Source organism: Balearica regulorum, chromosome 24 (assembly GCF_011004875.1).
Source record: "Balearica regulorum gibbericeps isolate bBalReg1 chromosome 24, bBalReg1.pri, whole genome shotgun sequence".
NCBI lineage: Eukaryota > Metazoa > Chordata > Aves > Gruiformes > Gruidae > Balearica > Balearica regulorum.
This window is the reverse complement of record NC_046207.1, coordinates 5,031,026-5,050,333: the sequence shown is the minus strand read 5'-3', so window position 1 is coordinate 5,050,333 and position 19,308 is coordinate 5,031,026. Positions and strand designations below refer to the sequence as shown.

The 19,308-nt window shown below is 70.2% G+C and overlaps 1 protein-coding gene across 1 annotated transcript; it reads right to left on the bottom strand.

Moving 5' to 3' along the window:
* Positions 1-5,175: 5,175 nt before the first annotated feature.
* Positions 5,176-8,233, bottom strand: NEUROD2 (neuronal differentiation 2). The gene is made up of 2 exons (XM_075775021.1): positions 8,044-8,233; positions 5,176-6,775 (listed from the first exon to the last, which is right to left on the bottom strand). Exon 2 carries the CDS (start codon positions 6,768-6,770, stop codon positions 5,697-5,699), a length of 1,074 nt encoding a protein of 357 aa, XP_075631136.1. The 5' UTR covers positions 6,771-6,775; positions 8,044-8,233; the 3' UTR covers positions 5,176-5,696.
* Positions 8,234-19,308: the final 11,075 nt, after the last annotated feature.

Sequence of the window (19,308 nt, the reverse complement as noted above, 5' to 3'; positions counted from 1 at the left end):
TAGCAACAAAATGGACATTTCCCATATGAAATGAGCCACCGCCTGCCACAGAGAGGGGGGAGAAAGGAGCCCAGCCGGGGTGCGGGCCTGGGGGGCACCGGGGTGGGCATGGACGGGGTGGTACCCCCAGCCGGGGCGTCTGGAGGGGCTGTGGGGATGGGGCTGGAGCCAGGGAAGGGAAGGGAAGGGAAGGGAAGGGAAGGGAAGGGAAGGGAAGGGAAGGGAAGGGAAGGGAAGGGAAGGGAAGGGAAGGGAAGGGAAGGGAAGGGAAGGGAAGGGAAGGGAAGGGAAGGGAAGGGAAGGGAAGGGAAGGGAAGGGAAGGGAAGGGAAGGGAAGGGAAGGGAAGGGAAGGAGCCCGGCTGCTGCAGGGTGCTCAGGTGGGCACCACCTGCTCTCCAGTGTTCCTGGCCAGGGCCAGCCCTGTGTCTGCTGGATCCATCCTCCCCTGCTGCCCCCACTTGGGTTTTGTCCCTTTCCTCCCCCTGGGGCCCGGGGGGGGGCTGGGAGGGACGTTCCCCTCTTTCTGCAGGGCTTGGGGCTGCAGAGCCCAGCCTGGGCCCTCCAGGCTGCTCAGCAGAGCCCCGGCTGTCTGGGTGCCCCCAGGCCTGGCTGACCCCTTCCCTTGGGGACCACCTGCCCCCCCCCCCCCCCATCCTCCCAGCCCATCCCTGCAGTCACCCCAGCGCTGGCCATGTCCCACCAGGGCACGGGGGCTCTCCTCAACCCCCCCAGCATCTCCCACTGCCACTTTCCCACTCCCACACCCCGGACAGGGCTTGGGGCTCAGCCCCACGCTGGCAGTGGGGCAGGGGGTAAATGGGGGGGGACACGACCCCAGAGAGGGCTGGGGGGGGGGGGGTGTCCGGGATATGGCCACCCCACGGGCCACAGGACTGCGGCTGGCAGGGACATGATGGGGACACACGCGGGTCGGGACACAGCCCACGGGGCACACACATACACCCCCACGCCGCGCACACGCGTGTGACCGGGGAGGGGGGGGGGGTGGGTGTTGAGCAGCCGCCCTCCCTGCCCAGCCGGGCCAAGCACCCCCTCGCCCCGCAGCCCCCGGGGCCGGGCCGGGCCGTGCCCTGCGGCGGGGGGGGGGGGGGGGGACCGGGCCGGGGCCCCCGGGCTGGGCTGCAGGCGGTGCCGCATTCCGGAGTACCAGCATTTGCTGGCGGCCGGTGCCAGCAGGCGTTGGCAGGTTTGGAGCTTCGCAGCGATTCCAGGCACAGATGTCCTTGTTTTAACTCCTCTGCGATGGAGCCTGGCAGGCCGGGCGGGGGAGGGGGCGGCTCGGCAGCCCCCGGTACGGCGGGGACCGCTGCCAGCCCGGTCCGCCCCGGTCGCGGCTCCGGGGACCGCAGGGACCACCCCCCCACCCCCCCGGGCGGTGTCCCGGTCTTCCCATCGCACAAAACCGGGGGCAGCCCCCTCCCGGCCCCCCAGCCCCGACCCCCGGGCAGTCCCCGGCCCCCGGAGCGGAGCCGCCCGGGCCGACGGCGGTAACGGGGCCGCCTCCGCAGCACGGCGAGCGCCCAGCGCCGGGAGCCTCCGTTTTTTTATGGTATCTGCAATTTTGGCAGAAATCTGTCTTTAATTTAGCTGTCCATATAAAAATCCGCACTGTATAATAATGAACAGATGCCATGAAATTTAAACTGAAGCAATGACTCCTCCTCCCCCCCCCCCCGGCTGGCACTCGCCGGTGGCAGCGGCGACCCGGAGCTGGCGCTCGCCCCGCGCCCCCGCCGTGCTCAGCCGGGCCGGGAGAGGGGCCGGGCCGGGGGCACCGGGAGCACCGGGGGCACCGAGGGCGGGAGAGAAGAAACCCGCCCCCCCCCTCCCCGTCTCATCCTGCCTTGAAATAGGGGGGCTGAGCTCCGGCGAGCCGCGGCCGCAGGTCCCTCCCGGTGCTGGCCCCGCTCTGGTCCCCCCGGCCGAGCCGTGCGGGGTCCCGGTAACACACACACCCCCCCCCCACCCGAGGTGACTTTGATCCCACGATCATGCAAAACCCTCGCAGAGCCCGGCGGGTCGCGGCGGCAGCTCCCGACCTCCCGCCTCCCTCCTCGGGAGCCGCCGGCCGCCGCCGCTGAGCACCGGAGCAGCGGTGCGGGTCGGCTGGGCACCGGGGCCGGGCACCGGAGCCTTGTACCGGGACCGTGCACGGCGGGCTTGCACCGGAGCTCTGCACAGGGCCGTGCACCGGAGCCTTCTACTGGAGCCGTGCACCGCGGCCGTGCACCGGAGCTTTGCAACGAAGCCGTGCACCGGGACCGTGCGCCAAACCCTTCCACCGGAGCTTTGCACCGGAGCTTTTCTCCGGAGCTTTGCACCGGGGCAGTGCATCGAGTGCGGGGCCGCATTGCGGGGCAGCCGGGGGGTTCCCGCATCCCCTCGATTCGGCGGCGCCGGGGAAACAAAAATCCCGGGAATTGAACGTAAACCGCAGCCCCGCCACCGGGACCGGCACCCCCCGGCACAGCCGGCCCCAGGCCGTTCCCGGGAGCAGATGTCGGCGGCCCCCCCCCCGTGTCCCTTTCCCTTCCGCCGGGGCATCCGCCCTTCGCCGCCGCATCTCCGGGCCGCGGCCCCGGTGCCGCCGGTTGCGGGTAACGGCCGAAGGGCCCCGCATCGCCCCCGCCCGGCCCCACGGAGCCCCGGCCCGGGCCTCGCCCGGGGCTTTTTCCCCAGAGAAACGAGGCCCTTTCCCGGGTGGATGCTCGGGCCGGAGCCGTCGGAAGAGGCTTCGTTCCTCTGCGGGGAGCGGCGGGCACCGGGGCCCGGCCGGGGGATGTCGGGGGGATCTCGGGGGCCGCGCTCCGCAGCAGCAGCTCGATGGCCCGGAGCCGTCCCGCTCCCTCGCCCGGTCCCGGTTCCCCGCCGCCCCCTTTCCCGGGCCGAGCTCGGCACGTCGGGGACGCGCTGGAACCGTTCCCCGTTTCCAGCCCCGGCGGCACCGACTCCGCGTCCCGGGCCGACCCCAAACCTGCCCGGATTTTCCCCAAAAGCCACAGGACTGTGGGGCGCCGGTTCCCCCGGTCTCTCCCGGGAGGAACCCTGGGGTTCCGTTCCCACAGCCCCGACGCTGCCCCGGCGCACGCCGCTTCCCGTGGGGAACCGGCCCCCCCCCGCGATCCCCGTGGCCGTGGGCAACGACACCGCGCGACCGGGAGCCCGGTCCCCGTCCCTGCCCGGAGCCCGGGGCCGTCGGGCCGTGATGAGCCCCGGTGGCGGGAACGGTAAATAGATCGACGTCCGTTCGCCCGGGGAGGCGGCGGGGCCCGGGCGCCCGTTCAGCACCGCCGCGGCGGACAGCTCCGCACCGGGCACCGGCACCGCGCCGGGGCTCCAACGGGCACCGGGAACCGGGACCGGCATCGGGACCGGGCACCGCGCCGGGAGTCCCGGGGCTGCATCGGGCACCGGGACCGGGAACCGGCACGGGAACCGGGCACCGCGCCGGGAGCCGACCGGGTACCGGAGCCGCTACAGACGAGCCCGGCCTTGGCCGCCGCCACCGGACACCCTCGCCGAGGCCACCGGAACCGCGGCCCAGTGCCGGCTCCGGGCACCATTCTCCCGGGGGACCGGAACGGTGTCACCGCCGCGTCTCGCCCGTGACGGCGGGACCGGGACCAAACCGTGCCGCCGCTCCGGATCCCGGTGCCTTTATTGGCGAGGGGGGGGGGGGACAACGCCTCCCCGGTCCCGGGGGGGACACCCGTGGGGCAGAGCCGCGTTATATCAGCGCCGCCCCACCGCGGACCGCGCACTCGGGCAGCGGGAGCGGCGGAGGCACCGGCACCGCCGAGAGGTACCGGGGGCGGCCCCGGCAGCGGCGGCGGCGGCGGGCGCGGGGAGAGGATCGGGCCGGTGCCCCCGGTGCCCCGGGACGGAAGGAAAGCGGCGAAGGCGGCGGAGTCAACATTGAATATTTATTAATCGCCGTCGAAGGACGCTCGGTAATTACAGGTTCGCCGCGAATCGCACCGGCGGCGGCTCGTCACGGCCGACGAGTCCTGGCGGGGCCGCCCCGGCGGGGACCGGGCTGCGAACGTCCAGCGGGGCCGGGGGAGGCCCCGGGAGGGGGGTGGGGGGGGTGGGGGGGCCGATGCATGCAATATCGCCGGGCCCCCCCCGGCCCCGCGCCCCCGCGCTCCGCCGCCGCCAAACAGTGTCCGCAGCGGCGGGGACCGGGGAACCGGGGGAGCGGGGAGCGGCTCCCGGCGCGGGGGGGGCTCTTGCATATCGTTGGCCATAAATATTTATTAATCGAAATGAAACGGAACGGAAACACGAAAGCACTTCTGGTGTCGGACAGGCGGGTCCCCTTTGCTACAACGTTTGTGGGTTTTTTTTTTTCTCTTTTTTTTGTTTTTCCCGGGTTTTTTTTTTTTTTGCAAAACTTTTTTTTTTTTTTTCGTTTTGAAAACATTTCTCAGAAATCCTCCTCCTCCTCCCTGGTCTCTAAAAATGCTGGTTTCTCGAAGGTGGTGCGGGCAGGTTCCAAAAAAAAAAAAAAAAAGAAAAAGAAAAAAAAAAAAAAAGCACGTTATCTCGGTTTTACGGCGTCTCCCGACCGAAGGAATGCGACAAACCGGGGCGAAAACACACGGGCCAGGCCCGGACGCCGCGGGGGGGGGGGCGCAGCCCCGCCACCTCCCCCGGAGCCCCGCTTGCATAGCTGCGGGCTGCCCTGCCGCGCCCGGCCCCGGCTCCGCCAGCTCGGGAAAACCGGGACGGTTCCGCGGGATTAGGATTTATTATTATTCTTTTCTGTAAATTTTTTTTTCCCCTTTTTTTTTTTTTTTTCCGCCTTTTTTTTTTTTTTTTTTTTTTTTTTTCCGTTTCAAGTTTTTTAAAACAGGTAAAAAAAACGTCCTGACACACACGCTGCGAGAGGAGCTCCCGGGACCGGGAGCGGGGCCGGGGGCCCCCCCAAAGCAAAGTGCATCTCTGAGCGTCCGCCGGGCCGGGCCTGCTTGCATAGATAGAAATGTGGGTTCCTCCCTTCGCCTCTTTATTGCTTCGGAAAGTTTCGCTCCGCGCCGCAGCGCGGGTTCCTCTCGCTCCCACGGGCCGGGGCAGCGGGTGTCCAATGCCGGGGGGGGGGGGGTGTGGGTGGGTGGGTGGGTGGGGGGGGTGGGGGGGGTGGGGGTGTCACGGCGGCGGAGGGGAGAAAAGGCTCAAAATGAGGGGAGAGGGGAAAGGGGAGGGGGAAAAAAAAAAGATATAAAATGAAATTAAAACGAATTAAAAAGGAAACGACGCGGCTCGACACAGCGGGACGGGATGGGCGCCGGGGGAGGCTTCACCGGGCGCTGCCGCCGCTGGCCGGGGGGGCCGGGGCCGCACTGGGCGCCTCCCCCCTCGGGGAATAATAATAATAATAATAATAATAATAATAATAATAATAGCAATAATAATAATAATTTAAGGAAAAGGGGATATCCTCCCAAAAAAGCACTTTGTCCCCACGGGGCGCGGGGACCCACCGCCGGGGCCGGGTCCCCATATTGCACCAAAGCCCACGGCGGAGCCCCGGGGGGGCCGGTCCGCGGGGCCGCCGCGGTCGTGTCCGTCCCCCGTCCCCCCCCACTCCCACCCCGCCTCGGGGACGGGGCGGCCGGTTGAGGAGGGGGCTCGGGGCGGAGGGGAGGTGGTGGTGGTGGGGAGGGGGGGGGGGTCAGTTGTGGAAGAAGGCGTTGAGCTCCTCGTACATGGGGCCCCGTTCGTGCGGGAGGTGCATGTCGTAGGGGAAGATGTTCTCGGAGTGGACCCCCCCGCGCATCCCCGCCGAACCGAAGACCAGGTTGTGGCCGGCGGGCCGGGAGCCGGGCAGCGCCGAGTAGTGCATAGAGTAGTGGTAGCTTTTCTCGTGATCGGGAGAAGAAGAGTCCTGCTTGAGGGAGAAGTTGCCGTTGATGCAGAGCGGGGGGCTGAGCCCACCGTCGTATTCCGAGCTGTTGTAGTCGGGGGACGCGTTGCCGTAGAGGCTCTCGTAGGCGGAGGCGCAGTAGCTGTGTGTCCTCAGCCCGTGGGAACCGGGACCGGCGGCGGGCGGGCACTGCGCCGCGGCCAGCCGCGAGCAGGGGTAGGGATAGGGGTGCACGGCGAAGGAGGCGTTGGGGCCGTGGAAACGGCCACCCTCCTGCCCCTGCTCCGTTAGGAAATTGCGGGAGTTGAGCTGCAGACAACCGGCCACCAGGTTGGTGGTGGGTTGCGACAGCCCCTTGCACAGAGTCTGCACGTAGGAAACCAGGTCGGGCCGTTTGCCCGAGCGCAGGATCTCGGAGAGAGCCCAGATGTAGTTCTTGGCTAAACGAAGGGTCTCGATTTTGGAGAGCTTTTGGGTTTTGGAGTAGCAGGGAACCACCTTCCGCAGGTTGTCCAGGGCCGCGTTCAGGTCGTGCATGCGGTTGCGCTCCCGGGCGTTCGCCTTCTGCCGCCGCAGCTTGGAGCGCTCCAGCCGCGCCTTGGTCATCTTGCGCTTCTTGGGGCCGCGCTTCTTGGGCCGCTCGCCCTCCGCCTCCTCCAAGCCTTCCTCCTCCTCCTCCTCCTCCTCCTCGTCCCCTCCTAGCTCCCCTTCCTCCTTGCTCTCCCCCAGCGAACCCTCGGGCGGCTCCTCGGGGAGGGAGCAGCCCTTCCCCGCCCGCTCCTCCTTCTCGCTGCGGGCATCCTCCTCGCACTCCTCGGCCCAACCGGCGAATTTCGGTACTTCGGGGACCAGGCTGGGCTCGCTGAAAAGTCGCGTCAACATGGTGGCTGCAGCGGGGGGCAAAGAGCCAGGCGTTACCGGCGGCCCCGCCGCCCCCCGCCCCCCTCCCACCACCCCCACCCACCCACCCACACCCCACCCCCCCCCCCCAGCCCCGGCCGCGCTCCCCGGGAGCGGCTCCGTGGCACCGGGGGCGGCGAAAACGAATTGGGCGCGGGGCCGCCCGCTGCCGCCGCCCGCCCCGGCCGCCCGACCCCGGCGGCACCGGGGCTTCCTCGGGGCGCGGCGACGCCCCCCCCCCCCCCCCCCGACGTTCCCCCCCTCCCCACCTCCCCGGCTCTCCGCGGCCGCCGCCCGCGTCCCGCTCCCCGGCCCCGGCGCTCGCCGCGGCGGCCCCCCCCCCCACCCGCCCCCGACCCGCCCGGTTGTTCCCCCCCCCCGCCCGGTGCCCCGCGGGCCGGGCCCGGTGCCGCCGGTCCCTCTTTGACGCCTCCAACTTTTCCCCGCCGCGGGCGCGGCGCGGCCCCGGCCGTGGCTCCGACACCGCCGTCCCGGGGCCGGAGCGTCGAGGCGCGGCCGCCGCCCCACCCCTCCCCCGTACCCCCTCCGGCCCGGTCAGCCCCGCCCGAGGCCCCCCCCCCGCCCCGGGGCTCCCCGCGGCCACCGGAGCGCGGCCCGTAAAATGCGGCGGCATCAAACGGCGGCGCGGCGGGGGGCGGCGGGGGGCGGCGGGGGCGGCAGCGGCCGGGCCCCCCCCCCCCCCCCTTCCCCTCCCCGGTGGGGAGCGCGGGGGTCACGGGCGGTGGCGCTGCCGGGGTCGCCCCCGGGGCCGGGCGATGCGGCGGGGCCGGGGCGGGGGGCGCCGCCCGGGGCGGGGGTCGGGGGCGCCGCGGGGGAGCGGGGAGGCGGCTCCGCCGGGTCGGGGCCCCCGGGGGCGGCGGCGCGGCGGCTCCGCGCCGATTTCGTTGATGCCGCTCGGCCGCCGCTGCCCGCTCCGTCCCGCCGGGACCGCACCGCCCCGGGCGCGCCCAGCCGCGGGGGGGGGGGGGGGGAAGGGGGGCCCGGGGGGGGGGGAAGAAGCCCCAACAACCCCCACCCCGGGGGGGGCGAGGGGAGGGGGGGGAGCTCCGGGGCGGGGGGAACCCCATCGGCGGAGCCGGCGGAGAGCGGGAGAACCGAGGGCCGAGGGAAAACGAAAGATGGGGGAAAAAAGGGCGAGACGTGGCGGAGAAACAAAATCAACATGGAAGTTGCCTTTTCTCCATTCAAGTTTCCTCCGCTGCCCTCCCAGCCCTCCACTTCTTACATAACTCACCTTCGGGCGGACCGGAGGAATTCTTATTTCATTGTTCCCAGCATCTTCTGGGACCGGGACGCGGTTCCTTGAGGTGCTCCAGCCTCCTGCAGTCCTCTATCCAAAAGGAGGCGAGAGTGGCATCTCTACCCAGCAAAGGGGGTACCAGCTCTGCTGCCAGTGCCATATGGTTGGCACGTCATGCGCGAGAGCTATCACATGAGAGCTAATGATTGACATGCGCTTGCATTCAGGGAGATTTGTCTCTCTGGGGAAGGAGGACTCGCCATCTGTCACTCTGTACTCAAAAAAAAAAAAAAAAAAAAGAAAAAAAGAAAAAAAAAAAAAAAAAACCTCTTCCAAATCTACAGCTCTGCCTACACGCCGCAAAATGGGACCCGGGCGAGATGCAGGCGATGGCGGGGCCGGGCTGAACAATGGAGCCAGCGGCAGGGCGGCAGGGGAGACCGGCCATCCCGGTCGGGCCGAGCGTGCCGAGGGCAGCCGGCGAGCGCCGGGGCGAGGGGGGAGATGCTGCGGGGACCCTTGCCGGGAGCTGGCATCTGCGGCTCGCCGCAAAATACCGCGGTGGCTTGCCCAGGTCCACCTCCACCCTCAGCCACCAGCCGAACGGGGATGGCTGCGGCACCGAGGGCCTGGCGTGGGCTGGGGGGCTGCGGCCGGGCAGGGCCCAGGGGAGGCGGTGGTGGTGCCGGTGCCCGGTTCTGCCGCACTGGCGCGGGCAGGGGGCTGCCAGGGTGGGCACAGGGAAGGCCGGCGGCTGCGGAGCTGTGGGTCCCTGCGTGGGTGGCAGGTGGCCCTTCCGGCGGCACGCTGCCCCACGGTCCCCACCGGCACGCTGCACTGCCGTGCCAGCCTCTCTCTGCAACCCCGCGGCACAGCCCGTTGTGCACAGACGCAGCCAGCCTCCGGCACGCTCCTGTGTGCACACACACGAACACACGCGCACACACATACGCGCACTTGCGTGCACGTGCACGTCCTCCCCAACGCACGCGGGGCCCGAGCCCCCCGTGGATGTGGGTCTCACGGTGGTGGTGGCGGAGGCCCGGCCATGCCGCGGTGCAGCCAGCGAGGCCTTTGTCTGCCGGGCGCCTCCTCACCCACCGCGGCCCCGCAGCCCGGCCCAGCAGCACCCCGTCACCCCTCGGCCCCCAGCTCCATCCCCACCACAGCGCGTGTGCAGTCAGAAACCGCCGCTGCCGTTTTCCTTGTGCCTGCAAACCGGCGGCGGGCAGCAGCGGGGCCGAGGAGCCCGTAACGGGCACGTTGCGTCCCTGGGAGCCACAGCCCATCACCCCGTGCCACGCTCCCAGCTGTAGCTGTCGTGGCCGAGCCGTGGGCCCTAGCTCTGCGCCAGGGATGTCCCGGTGTCCCGGATCCCCTCTGTCCCAACAAGCCCGGGGGGGGGGGGGGGGCCGGGACCTGCCTGGCTTGAGGGGTGCGGACAGGGGAAGAGGCAGCGGGTGCAGGGTGCCACACACCGGCACGTGCTGACCACGCACCTCAGGCAACGGCGGCGCAGCCGTGGCACGGTGACGGCGGGGACACGGTGCCTGCGGTGGCCGAGGCTGTGCCCGCACGCAGACAAAGGGCTGGCCGTGCCCTGCCGCCGGGTCTGTGCCAGCGGCAGCGTTGCCCGCTCCCCCGGTGCAGGTGCCGGGGCTGGCACGTGACAGAGGGGCCTCCACCGGTGGCAAGCGTCCCCCCCGCACGCTCCCGCTGTCGAACCCTCCGACTGTCACTCATGGCTGCGGCCGAGCAGATGGCACCTGGGCTGGAGCCGGCCCGCGGGGAGGCAGGGCCCATCCCGGCCGTGCCGGTGCCGGTGCCGGTGCCAGTGCCACACCGGGGCACCGATTCCCCAGCAGCCTCCCAGCGCATCGCAGCCCTTCCCTGCGGCACCATTCGGCTCCCTCTGTTGTTGCCATTTTCATTTTGCAGGCGGGTGCTGGGCGGGCATCGCTCTTGCCCGGGGAACCCGCTCTTGCCCGGTGTCCGCGGCACGCCAGCGCTGCCAGTTCCTGCCAGCTCTGGGTAAGTCCCCACTCCGCTGCCCTCGGTTCCCAGGCCGGGGGACCCCCAGCCCTCAACGGGCGACACGACCCCACTCCGGTCCAGCTGCACCCCCGGCGTCGGGGCAGCGAAGCCGACGGTGCCCCGGTTCCCGGCACCAGGCTCACCGTGTGGGCACCGGGGCTGCCCGAGGCTGAGGAGATGCCACGGCGTGAGTGGCCGGGCTGGCCCTTGTGGCAACAGGGATGGGGACGGGGGAAGCCGCGAGCCCCTGGCCCGGTGCATCCGTTACAGCCTCATTAGCAGCCGGTGAGCGGCACGGGTGGGCGCCGGCGTGAGCCTCATCAGCATGCACAGCGCTTGGAGGGAGAAGAAAGTGGAGACATGAAACGGGGAGAGGAGATGAAAGGGGAGCAGGGAGATGAAAACCCAAACCGCTGCGTTGTGCCGGGGCCGGGGCAGTGCCGGGGGCCCTCGGCCGGCCTGTGCCAGGACACGGCCGTGGTGTGGGCAGGAGGAGGGGATCCCTGTGCTGTGCCCGTGCCATCCCCTCCGCCGTGGCTGGTGATGGCATGGGGCAGAGCGGGGCAGGGGCAGCCCCATCCTGGTCCTGGGGTGCCTGGGGTGGGGGTTCATCCCGGGTGAGTGGGGCTCCCGGCGTCACGGCAGGACCTGGCCCCTGGGGAAACGGGGCTGCCCTGGGCAGCCGGAGGAGGAGAGGTCGGGGCGAACCCGGGACCCGGCACGGCTGGGGGGAGCAGGGTGGGAGCAGGGGCAGGGCTGGGTGCTGGTGTTTGGGTGCAGGGGCTGGGTGGGGGGTTTCTCCTGCCCCAGGAGGTTGGGGCTGGGGGAGCTGACCCCGGGGCTCCGGTCCCCATCCTGCTGCTGGTCCTCGTGTGCGGGGACCGGCTTTCCCAGCACCGCCACCTCCAGTCCCTGGCCATCCCAGCCAGGTCCACTGGGGTCTCGCTGCCCGGCGGGCACAGCAGGGCGTTTGGCTGATGCATGAAGCTTGTTCCTTCTCCAAAATTCATCCTCCGGGTCCCTTCCCCTCCCTCCGGCAGGAAGGCGATGGATGGGGATGAGGACCCTGCCTGGAGCAGCAACGGCTCCATCCCGGAGGCTGGTGCCGGGGTACTTGGCATCCGGAGGGACACGGCGGGGGCATGGAAACGGGTCGACACCGGCAGAGCCGGGGCTGGGAGGTGGGCGCCGGGTGGTGCCGGGACCCGGCTGGGAGCCAGCTGGGCCCAGGGCGGCTCTGGGGGCCCTGCATGGGGCGAGTTTGCCGGGGCTCAGCCGGCTGCCGCATCCCCAGCGTGGGGCTGGTGCACGGCACCGCAGCCGGCTGCCTCGTCGAGACCGCGTCATCCCTCCTCAGCGTGGGCTGGGGGGGGGGGCACCTGACCTGGCCCCCCTCAACAGTGGGGTCCCCGTCCCCCCTCGGCTGGGCTGAGCCATCCGGGGCCCGAGCGGAGGAGCCGGCTCCGACGTCTCCCCGCAAGCGGCGGCGGGGGGAGGCGGGGGCCGCGCTGCCAGATGGAGCCAGCTCCGCGCTGCAATATTTCTGGGAGGTGAAGGCTGGGGAGAGATGGATGTGCTAACGCGCGGCGGAGCCACCGCCGGGGAATGTCAGCCGAGGGGAGGAGAGCGGCAGGAGGGGGAGCCCAGCCCGTCCCTGTCCCCATCCCCGGTGCCTTTGGGGACGAAGCGGCCCCAGGGTGGGTCCCCGGAGCAGCTCTCCCTCGTGGGACCGGGCCCTGGGCACATTCCAGTCACCGGGTGAGCAGGGCCCCGTCTGTGGGTGGGGGTCTCTGCGGGACGGGGGTGTGGGTGTCCTGCCCGTCCCCGTGTCCCTAAGGGTGCCTGCCGTGGGGACTGTGGGGTCATGGGGGGGTTGGGGAGCCTGGGAGGAGGAAGCTGGTGGTGGAGGGAAACTGAGGCATGGAGGGAGGAAAGGGGCGGTCCTGACTCAGCCGCGATCAGCGGAGGGGGGCGGGGGGGGCTTTTAGTGAATCTCTCATTTCTTTTGCTAGAGGGGGACGGGGAGATGCTGTGCCGGCCCCAGGGCCGTGGTGCTGGTGCCAAGCGAAGCCCCCGCCGTGGCTACTTCACCCACCCTGGCCAGATCCTGCCCCTGGGGCAGCTGGACCCCCCACCCATGTGTCGTCCCCCCCACCCCGCTGCTCATGGGCCAGAGACTCGTCATGTGGTTTTTAAGACACGCAGCGTTAATTAGGAAAATGACGCCCTGGGAATTGGCCGGTGGGAAACTGCCGGAGCCGCGGCTGCGGACGGGGCTGAGGACAGAGAGTCCCGGGGCGGGAGAGCGGGTGGCCCCAGGGGTCTTGTCCCCCCCCACATGCCCCTTTTGTCACCCGGTGGTGGCAGGGTTCGCCCCTGCCTCTTTGGGGATGGGGGGTGCTGGGACTGGGGGACCCCGGCAGGGACCCAGGGTTAGAGGGGGCTGCCATTGTACCACCAGCGGAGCTGGCTGCTGGTGAGGTCAGAAGGCCACCCTGGTGAGGTCACAATGAGCTATGACATCACAACCACTGGTCTGTGATGTCACAAGACCCCAGGAGCAGACAGGAGGCCCCCTGTGGCCACAGCATTCCCCCCATGGCTGCCCTGGCCACAGTGGGGGGGCACGGGGGCGGGGGGGGCAGTGCACAGCCAGGCGGTGCCACCGGCGTAAGCACGGCACGGCACGGCTGAACGAGCGCTGCTGGCACCGGCCCCCGGCCCCCCCCGTGGCAGATGGCGTCCGCTTGGGCCCGTTTCAGGGAGCCGGCGGGGCGCGATGGCGGGGGGACGCGGTGTGCGGGGGGCAGCGGGGGCCGCCGCAGCCACATGCCCCTCCATCGCCCCCTCGCCCCACTTGCCCGCACCCCTCTGCGCTGACGTCCCCAAACCAGGGTGGAGGCGGCTGGTGGCCCTCCCAGACATGCACCGAGTGGTGTCAGGCCTCAGCAGGAGGGCGGGCACGGGGGCCATGGGTGATGGGGGACTGGGGTGGCACCAGGAGCAAAGGCAAAGGGGCTGTGGGGGTGGGGGTGCCAGACCCCCATTCTGGGGGGATCTTGGGTCGCCAGCCCTTGGGGTCTGATCCAGCCCGGTGCTGCCATCATGGGGCTTAGCTGTTCCTGCCAGCCCCAGCGCAATGGGGGGACCCCCAGCGTCAGGCACTCTGGGGACCTGGCCCCCATCCTGGGGTGCTCTGGGGCCTCCCATCCTTGGGGATGTCGGGGACCCCCATCCTGCATCCCAGGTGGCTTTGGGGACCCCCAGCCCGGGGAGCAGCAGGGCCGCCAGCCCAACACCCCGAACCATTGTGGGGGGGACCGGCAGGGAGCGGATTTGGGGAGGGGGGGTATCTCCATGGCGACAGGGCGCCGATGACGACAGTCGCCATGGCGAGGCTGCGTGGCCCGGCCCGTTGCCATGACGATGAGCCTGGCACAGCGAGTCGCCATGGAGATGGCCGAGGGATGGAGCGGTCCCCATGGTGGGGGCCCAGGGCCAGGCCAGGGCTGGGGGGGGGGGGTGTCCCCGGGGCCAAGGCCCCCCCCCCCCACACACACACACGTGGGGCCTCGTGCCCTCCCGGCGTGGCGCGGCGTGGGGCCGGTTCCGCCGCGTGCCGCCGCGTGCCCGCCGCCGCCGCCGCCGCCCAGGTTCATTTGCACGAGGCTTTTCCACTCCAGTTCACACTACCATCTGACAAGCCCAACTTCTCATTTTCAGAGTAATCACTCCACTGCACTAATTGCACATGCAAATATGCAAATTCGTATTAATTAATTACTATACTAATTAGTTCTGTGGTATTTGCGAGTAATAAATCATTCGGAGGGAGCGGGAAGCTGGAGACCTGGCCCATTTACACTTCGCATAAAATTTTAATGGGCGCTCCGGCTGATCCGGGACAGCCGCACCGCGCTTAAAGGCGCAGAGCTGGCGTGGCACGGCCTGGCCGCGCTGCCCGGCTCGGGGGGCACCGGCCCCCCCCCTCCTCTGGCCCTGGTGCGTGGGAGGGGGCGAGGGGATGGAGAACAGGGAGGGAAAAGGGAAAATGAAGAAAAAAGGCGACGGGGAGGAGGGATGGGGGTGGTTTTGGGGGGGGGGGGGTGATGCCGTGGCTCTGTGCCCAGCGGTTGCAGTCGTCCCAGCTGTCTCCTCCTGGGGAAACTGAGGCAGAGAGTGGGGTCCTCCTGGGGAGCGGGTGCACGGTGCTCCCCACTGCAGCACCCCGCGCCCGGGGGGCTCTCCCCTCACCCGGGAGGTGTCTGGCCCCTCCTGGCACGGGGAGGCCCCCAAGGATGTGGGTACCTTGGGGGGGGGGGGGGGGGTCACCCCGCTCTGCAGCTGCTCCGGCTCCTACCGGCCGCTGCCGCCACACCGGCTCCACGACCACGCTGGCACCGCGACCACGCTGGCACCGCGACCTCGCCAGCACCGCGCAGCCGCTCCCCGCCGCCACCTTTGGGGATTTTGCAAGCCTTTAATTGTCGTAAGCACAGATTAATTAAGCAGCGATAAACACAAACCCATGCATTATTGATGAATAAGGGCGAGTTCAGGTTGGTGCAAACGTTGTAATTAAATATAAACCTCAAGCTGCCCATTGTTAACGTACAAATTACATTACTATTGCGACACGTGTCGGGGCGCGCGCGGCCGGGAAGGGGCTCGTGCCCGGGTACCGTGACCCTGCTGCACCCTCCGGCCCCACGGTGAGGGAGAGGGGCCGGGGGGGCTGGGAGGGGGAGGTTTGGGGGGGGGCCAAAGTGGGGGCCTCTTCGCCGTGGTCATCCCTGGTTTTGCCGCAGCGCCGGGGCCAGGCCCTTCTCCATCCACATCCGTCCTGGATCCACGTGCACCGAGGATGCTCCACGTCAGGCCCGGCACACGCCAAGGGACACGTCACCATCCCCTGGCTCCGTGGGGACAGCAGCTCCCCAGGGAGAGATGGGGGGTCCCCGCTCGGCACCCGGCCCTGCTGGGGTGGGGGGGACACATGCTCCTGTCCATGGACACACACACTCCTGTGCACACGTGCGCTTCCCTGGCACACACACGCACATCCCTGGCACACACATGCACACGCATAAACGTGTATACACTCCTGCGTACACACACGCATGCACACACATGCACATCCCTGGCACATACATGCATGCACGCACACACACACTCCTGTGCGCACAACACATGCACACACACACTCCTATGCACACACACACATCCCTGGCACATACACACCTGCACACACACACACACGCGCACACATTCCTGTGAAAACAGATGCACAGCCCTGGCACACGCATGCACACACATTCAGGCGCACACCCCCAGCCCCGGTTCCCACCGCACCAGCACCCACCGAAACGTCCCACCCTGAAGCAGGGCAGCCCCCACCTGCAGGGCCCCGTGTCCCCACGTCCCCGTCCCCCCCTGCATGAGCAGACCCCCCCCCACCTGGGCACCATCCCCAGCCAGGTCACGCTCGCCCATACGTCCCTCCCTTATGGATTTGCACCTGACAGCCCCTTTGCCGGGACCCCCCTGTGCCAGGCACCGTGGCCGTGCCACCCTCCCCGTGAGCACCGGGCTCTCCCCGGCAAACCCCGGCCCTCTGGGCAGCAGCGTCCCCCGGGGACCCTGGTGACAACCCCACTGGGACAAGTGACGATGACACCGGGGGGGCCTCGGGGAGAGCAGGCGAGCCCGGCCGGCTACGCGTCCCCGGCTCCCCGCACGCCCCTCGCCTGGGTGGAGGGTGGGGGTTGGCAGCTGGTAGCTATTTATTAACCAGTCATGGTTAAATTGGTTTATAAATTAACAGATGTTTTAACTTTATTCTTTCTTCTGGGAATGGAGGCAGCAAACTGGTCCGTGCTGGCGGCTGGGCACCGGCCGGGCCCCCTCCCCAGGAAGGTCTCATCGGTGGGGACAGGGTGGGGGGAGAGGGGATGGCAGCCCCCCCCTGCAGCCCACCCTGGCAGGGCACCATGGGGGCACCAGGATGGGCTTTCGGGTCCCCTGGGGTCACACCTCCGTGGGGAGGGGGGCAGCTGGGGCCTCGGACTGCCGAGGGCATTTGCTACAGGTGGGTAAACTGAGGCACGGCCAGCAATGACATCCCCCAGCAAGAGGAGACCCCCAGGCTGCCCCCCATCTCCTGGTCTCACCGCTGCATCCCCTCCCTCCGCCGGCTTGCACCCCCCCCCCCCAATATCCCCCCCCAAGGTTTTATCCCCACCCTGGCACCAGCCTCCGTGTGCACGGACCCCCCTGAGCCGGTGCATCCCCCTGCCCAGGTGGGTGCCCACCCTGGGGGTGTTGTCCCAGGACCCCCCCCAGTGCCCCCAGCCCCCGTGGCAGCCCCTGGTCCCACCCTGGCCGGGAGCACCCCCGGGGTGTGGGTGCGAGGCTTGGCATGGGCCGGCGGCCGGCAGCTGCCAACCGGGACGGCTCCAGCCACGGCTCGGCTCCTGCTGCCCCGTGCCAAAACCCTTGAGCCCATGCCCAGACCTGCGCTCGCCGCGCGGTTGTGCCAACACTGGGGTGGCCGTGCCAGCCCGGCCATGCCAGCGTCGGGCACCGCCATGCCAGCGTCGGGCACCGCCATGCCAGCCGCGCCGGGGATGACATCTGCCGGCAGCGTGCCGCAGCGCCGATGGGCACAGCCGGGTTGGCGAGGGCACCGGGGCCAGGCCCAGGCCAAGGGGGACAGGGGGGACACAGCCCCCTGCCCACCCCACTGGGGTGCGGGGATGGGACCCTTCCTCACCCTGCCGGGGTCACCGGCTCCCCCCCCCCGTCCTCCTGAGGGTGTGGGGTCAAAGCCACCCCGTCCCGCTGGGGACATGGGGACACGTCCCCTCCTCACACTGGGGTTGGAGCCCCCACATCTTTCCAGGGATACAGGGTTACAGCCCCCCCCCCGCCCCATCGTGCTGGGGTTGGACCCCCCCCCATCGTGCTGAGGTCATGAGATTGCAGCCCCCCCTCGTCACGGTGGGGTTATGGGGTTGCAGCCCACCCCCCCATCCTGCCAGGGTGAGAGTCCCCCTGTCGCGGTGGGGTTTTGGTGTTGCAGCCCCCCAGTCCTGCCAGCGCCGCTCGGTGCCTCAGTTTCCCCATTGCACTGAGGGGGTGCCAGCCCCACCCAGTGCTGCTCTGGGCAGCAACAGTTGGCAGCAGGGCAGTGGGGTGCCACCGTGGGGGTGGCCAGGTCCCCAGGCCCCCCCCCATGAAGCCCCATTTGGGGAGGGGGTCTCCCCCAGATCCCCCTTCCCCTCTGCAGCACCCCAGGTTGTCACTCGCGGGGGGGGGGGGGGGCTCCCAGCAGGGAAGGAGTTAAGGCCTCCGCACCCCCCGCCCCCGCCCGCCGCCCCTTCCTGCTCCCACGTCTGCTCCCACGCGTGTTCCCACTCCCGGCACCTCCTCTGCGCCCGGGGGAGCACCGGCCCCCACCCGGACGCCCCCGCTGCAGCTCCGGGGGGGGGGGGGGGGGGTGGAGGGGGGAGGCGCTGAGCTGGGGGGGGGGTCGGGGGCCCCTGCACCCGCGATGGGTCCTGGGGTGCGGGGGGGGGGGGGGAGAATCGGGGTGCACAGCCCGGGGGACCCCGGCAGAGGGGGGGGACCCCAGAAGGAGCCCGCTGGGCATCCCCTCCTGCGGGGCCGAGCAGGGGACCCAGGTGTCCGGAGGGAGACACCCAGGGTGAGGGGCACCGGGGGGGGGGGGACCCTGGCACCCACTGCCCCCCCCCCGCCAGAGCCCCGCCCACCCCATGGCCCCGCCCCCGCCCCCGCCCCTCACCTTTCGGACCGGGCAACCGGTGTCCCGGTGTCCTCTTGTCCCCACGATGCTCGTTCCCGCGGTGCCCCGTCCCCACGACACCCCGTCCCCACGGTGCTCCCGTCCCCAGTGTCCTCCTGTCCCCAAAACGCTCCGACCCTACCGTGCCCCGTCCCCACGGTTTACCCCATCCCCACCACGTCCCGTCCCCACTGTCCCCCGTCCCCACGAAGTCCCGTCCACGCCGACGCCCCATCCCCGTAGCACCCTGCCCCTCTGACACCGCGTCCCCGCCGTCCCCGGCCCCGCGGCCCCGTCGTCGTCCTTCCGCCGGCGGGCGAAGGCTCCGGTTCCCCTCCGGTGCCCGCGGGTGGGTGGGTGGGTGGGTGGGGTGGGGGGGACCGAGGCGGCGAGCGCCGTTTCCCCGAACCTGCTGCTATTTTTACTCTTTCTGCAGGAGGATTCGCTGCTGCGTGGAGCTGCAGCCCCCGCCGCCCGGCACGGGGATGGGCACGGCACGGCACGGCATAAACACGGGTGGCTCTGTCCCTGCGCGCCGTGGAGCAGCCTGGATGCCCACGGGGCCGGGATGGGGTGACCCGGCGTGGAACCGGGTGCCCTGTGCGGCACGCGTGTGCCCCGGAGCCGTGTGTCACGGAGGGGGCTCGGGCATGGCATCTCCTCCCCAGCACGGTACCGGGTGCCGGGCCCGGTGCGGTACCCCGATATACCGATCTGCCGGTGCCACCCGCGGGTGCAGGCTGCGTGGGTGCGGGCGCGGGCGGCGCGTACCGATCCCGGGGGGGTTGCGGGTGCTGCCGCTGCCGCAGCGAGGGGAAGGGAGGGGGCCCGGCCACCCCCTCGCACGACGCCTTCGCGGGTGGGAGGAACGGGAACGGCAGCGGGAAGGAGCCCGGGAACCTGTTGCCATAACAACTCGGGTCCCGTGATGGGACGGGGACAGCGACCGGGACGATGCTCCGGAGCCTGGCACGAGGACCCCCGGCACCGGGGGGGACCCCCTCCTCACCCCGTCCCCTTCCACGGGGACACGGGCTCTGCCGGTGCCCGTCTCTGGGCTGTCCCCACCCGTGATGGGCCCCGCTGTGCCGCAGGACTAAGCCCGGCTGAGCAGAGCCCAGCTTTACCGGGGTTTGCCGTGCTAAGCCGAGCTTTGGCCACGCAGAGCCGGGTTTTGGCCACGCAGAGCCGGGTTTTGGCCACGCAGAGCCGAGCTTTGGCCACGCAGAGCCGGGTTTTGGCCACGCAGAGCCGGGTTTTGCCGTGCTTTGCCGCGGGGGGCCGGGCGGGCGGGAGGCTGTTCCGTGGCACGGTGCCACTCGGGTAAATATTTTGCTGGAGCGGTGGCTGCTGGCCCGCGGCCACCCGCAGCCGTTGGAGCACCGGGAGATCCGGGGGCCGGAGCCAGCTCCCGGTTCCCC

Excerpts from the sequence above, each read along its gene's own strand:
- NEUROD2 (XM_075775021.1), bottom strand. The coding sequence starts at position 6,770 with ATGTTGACGCGACTTTTCAGCGAGCCCAGCCTGGTCCCCGAAGTACCG.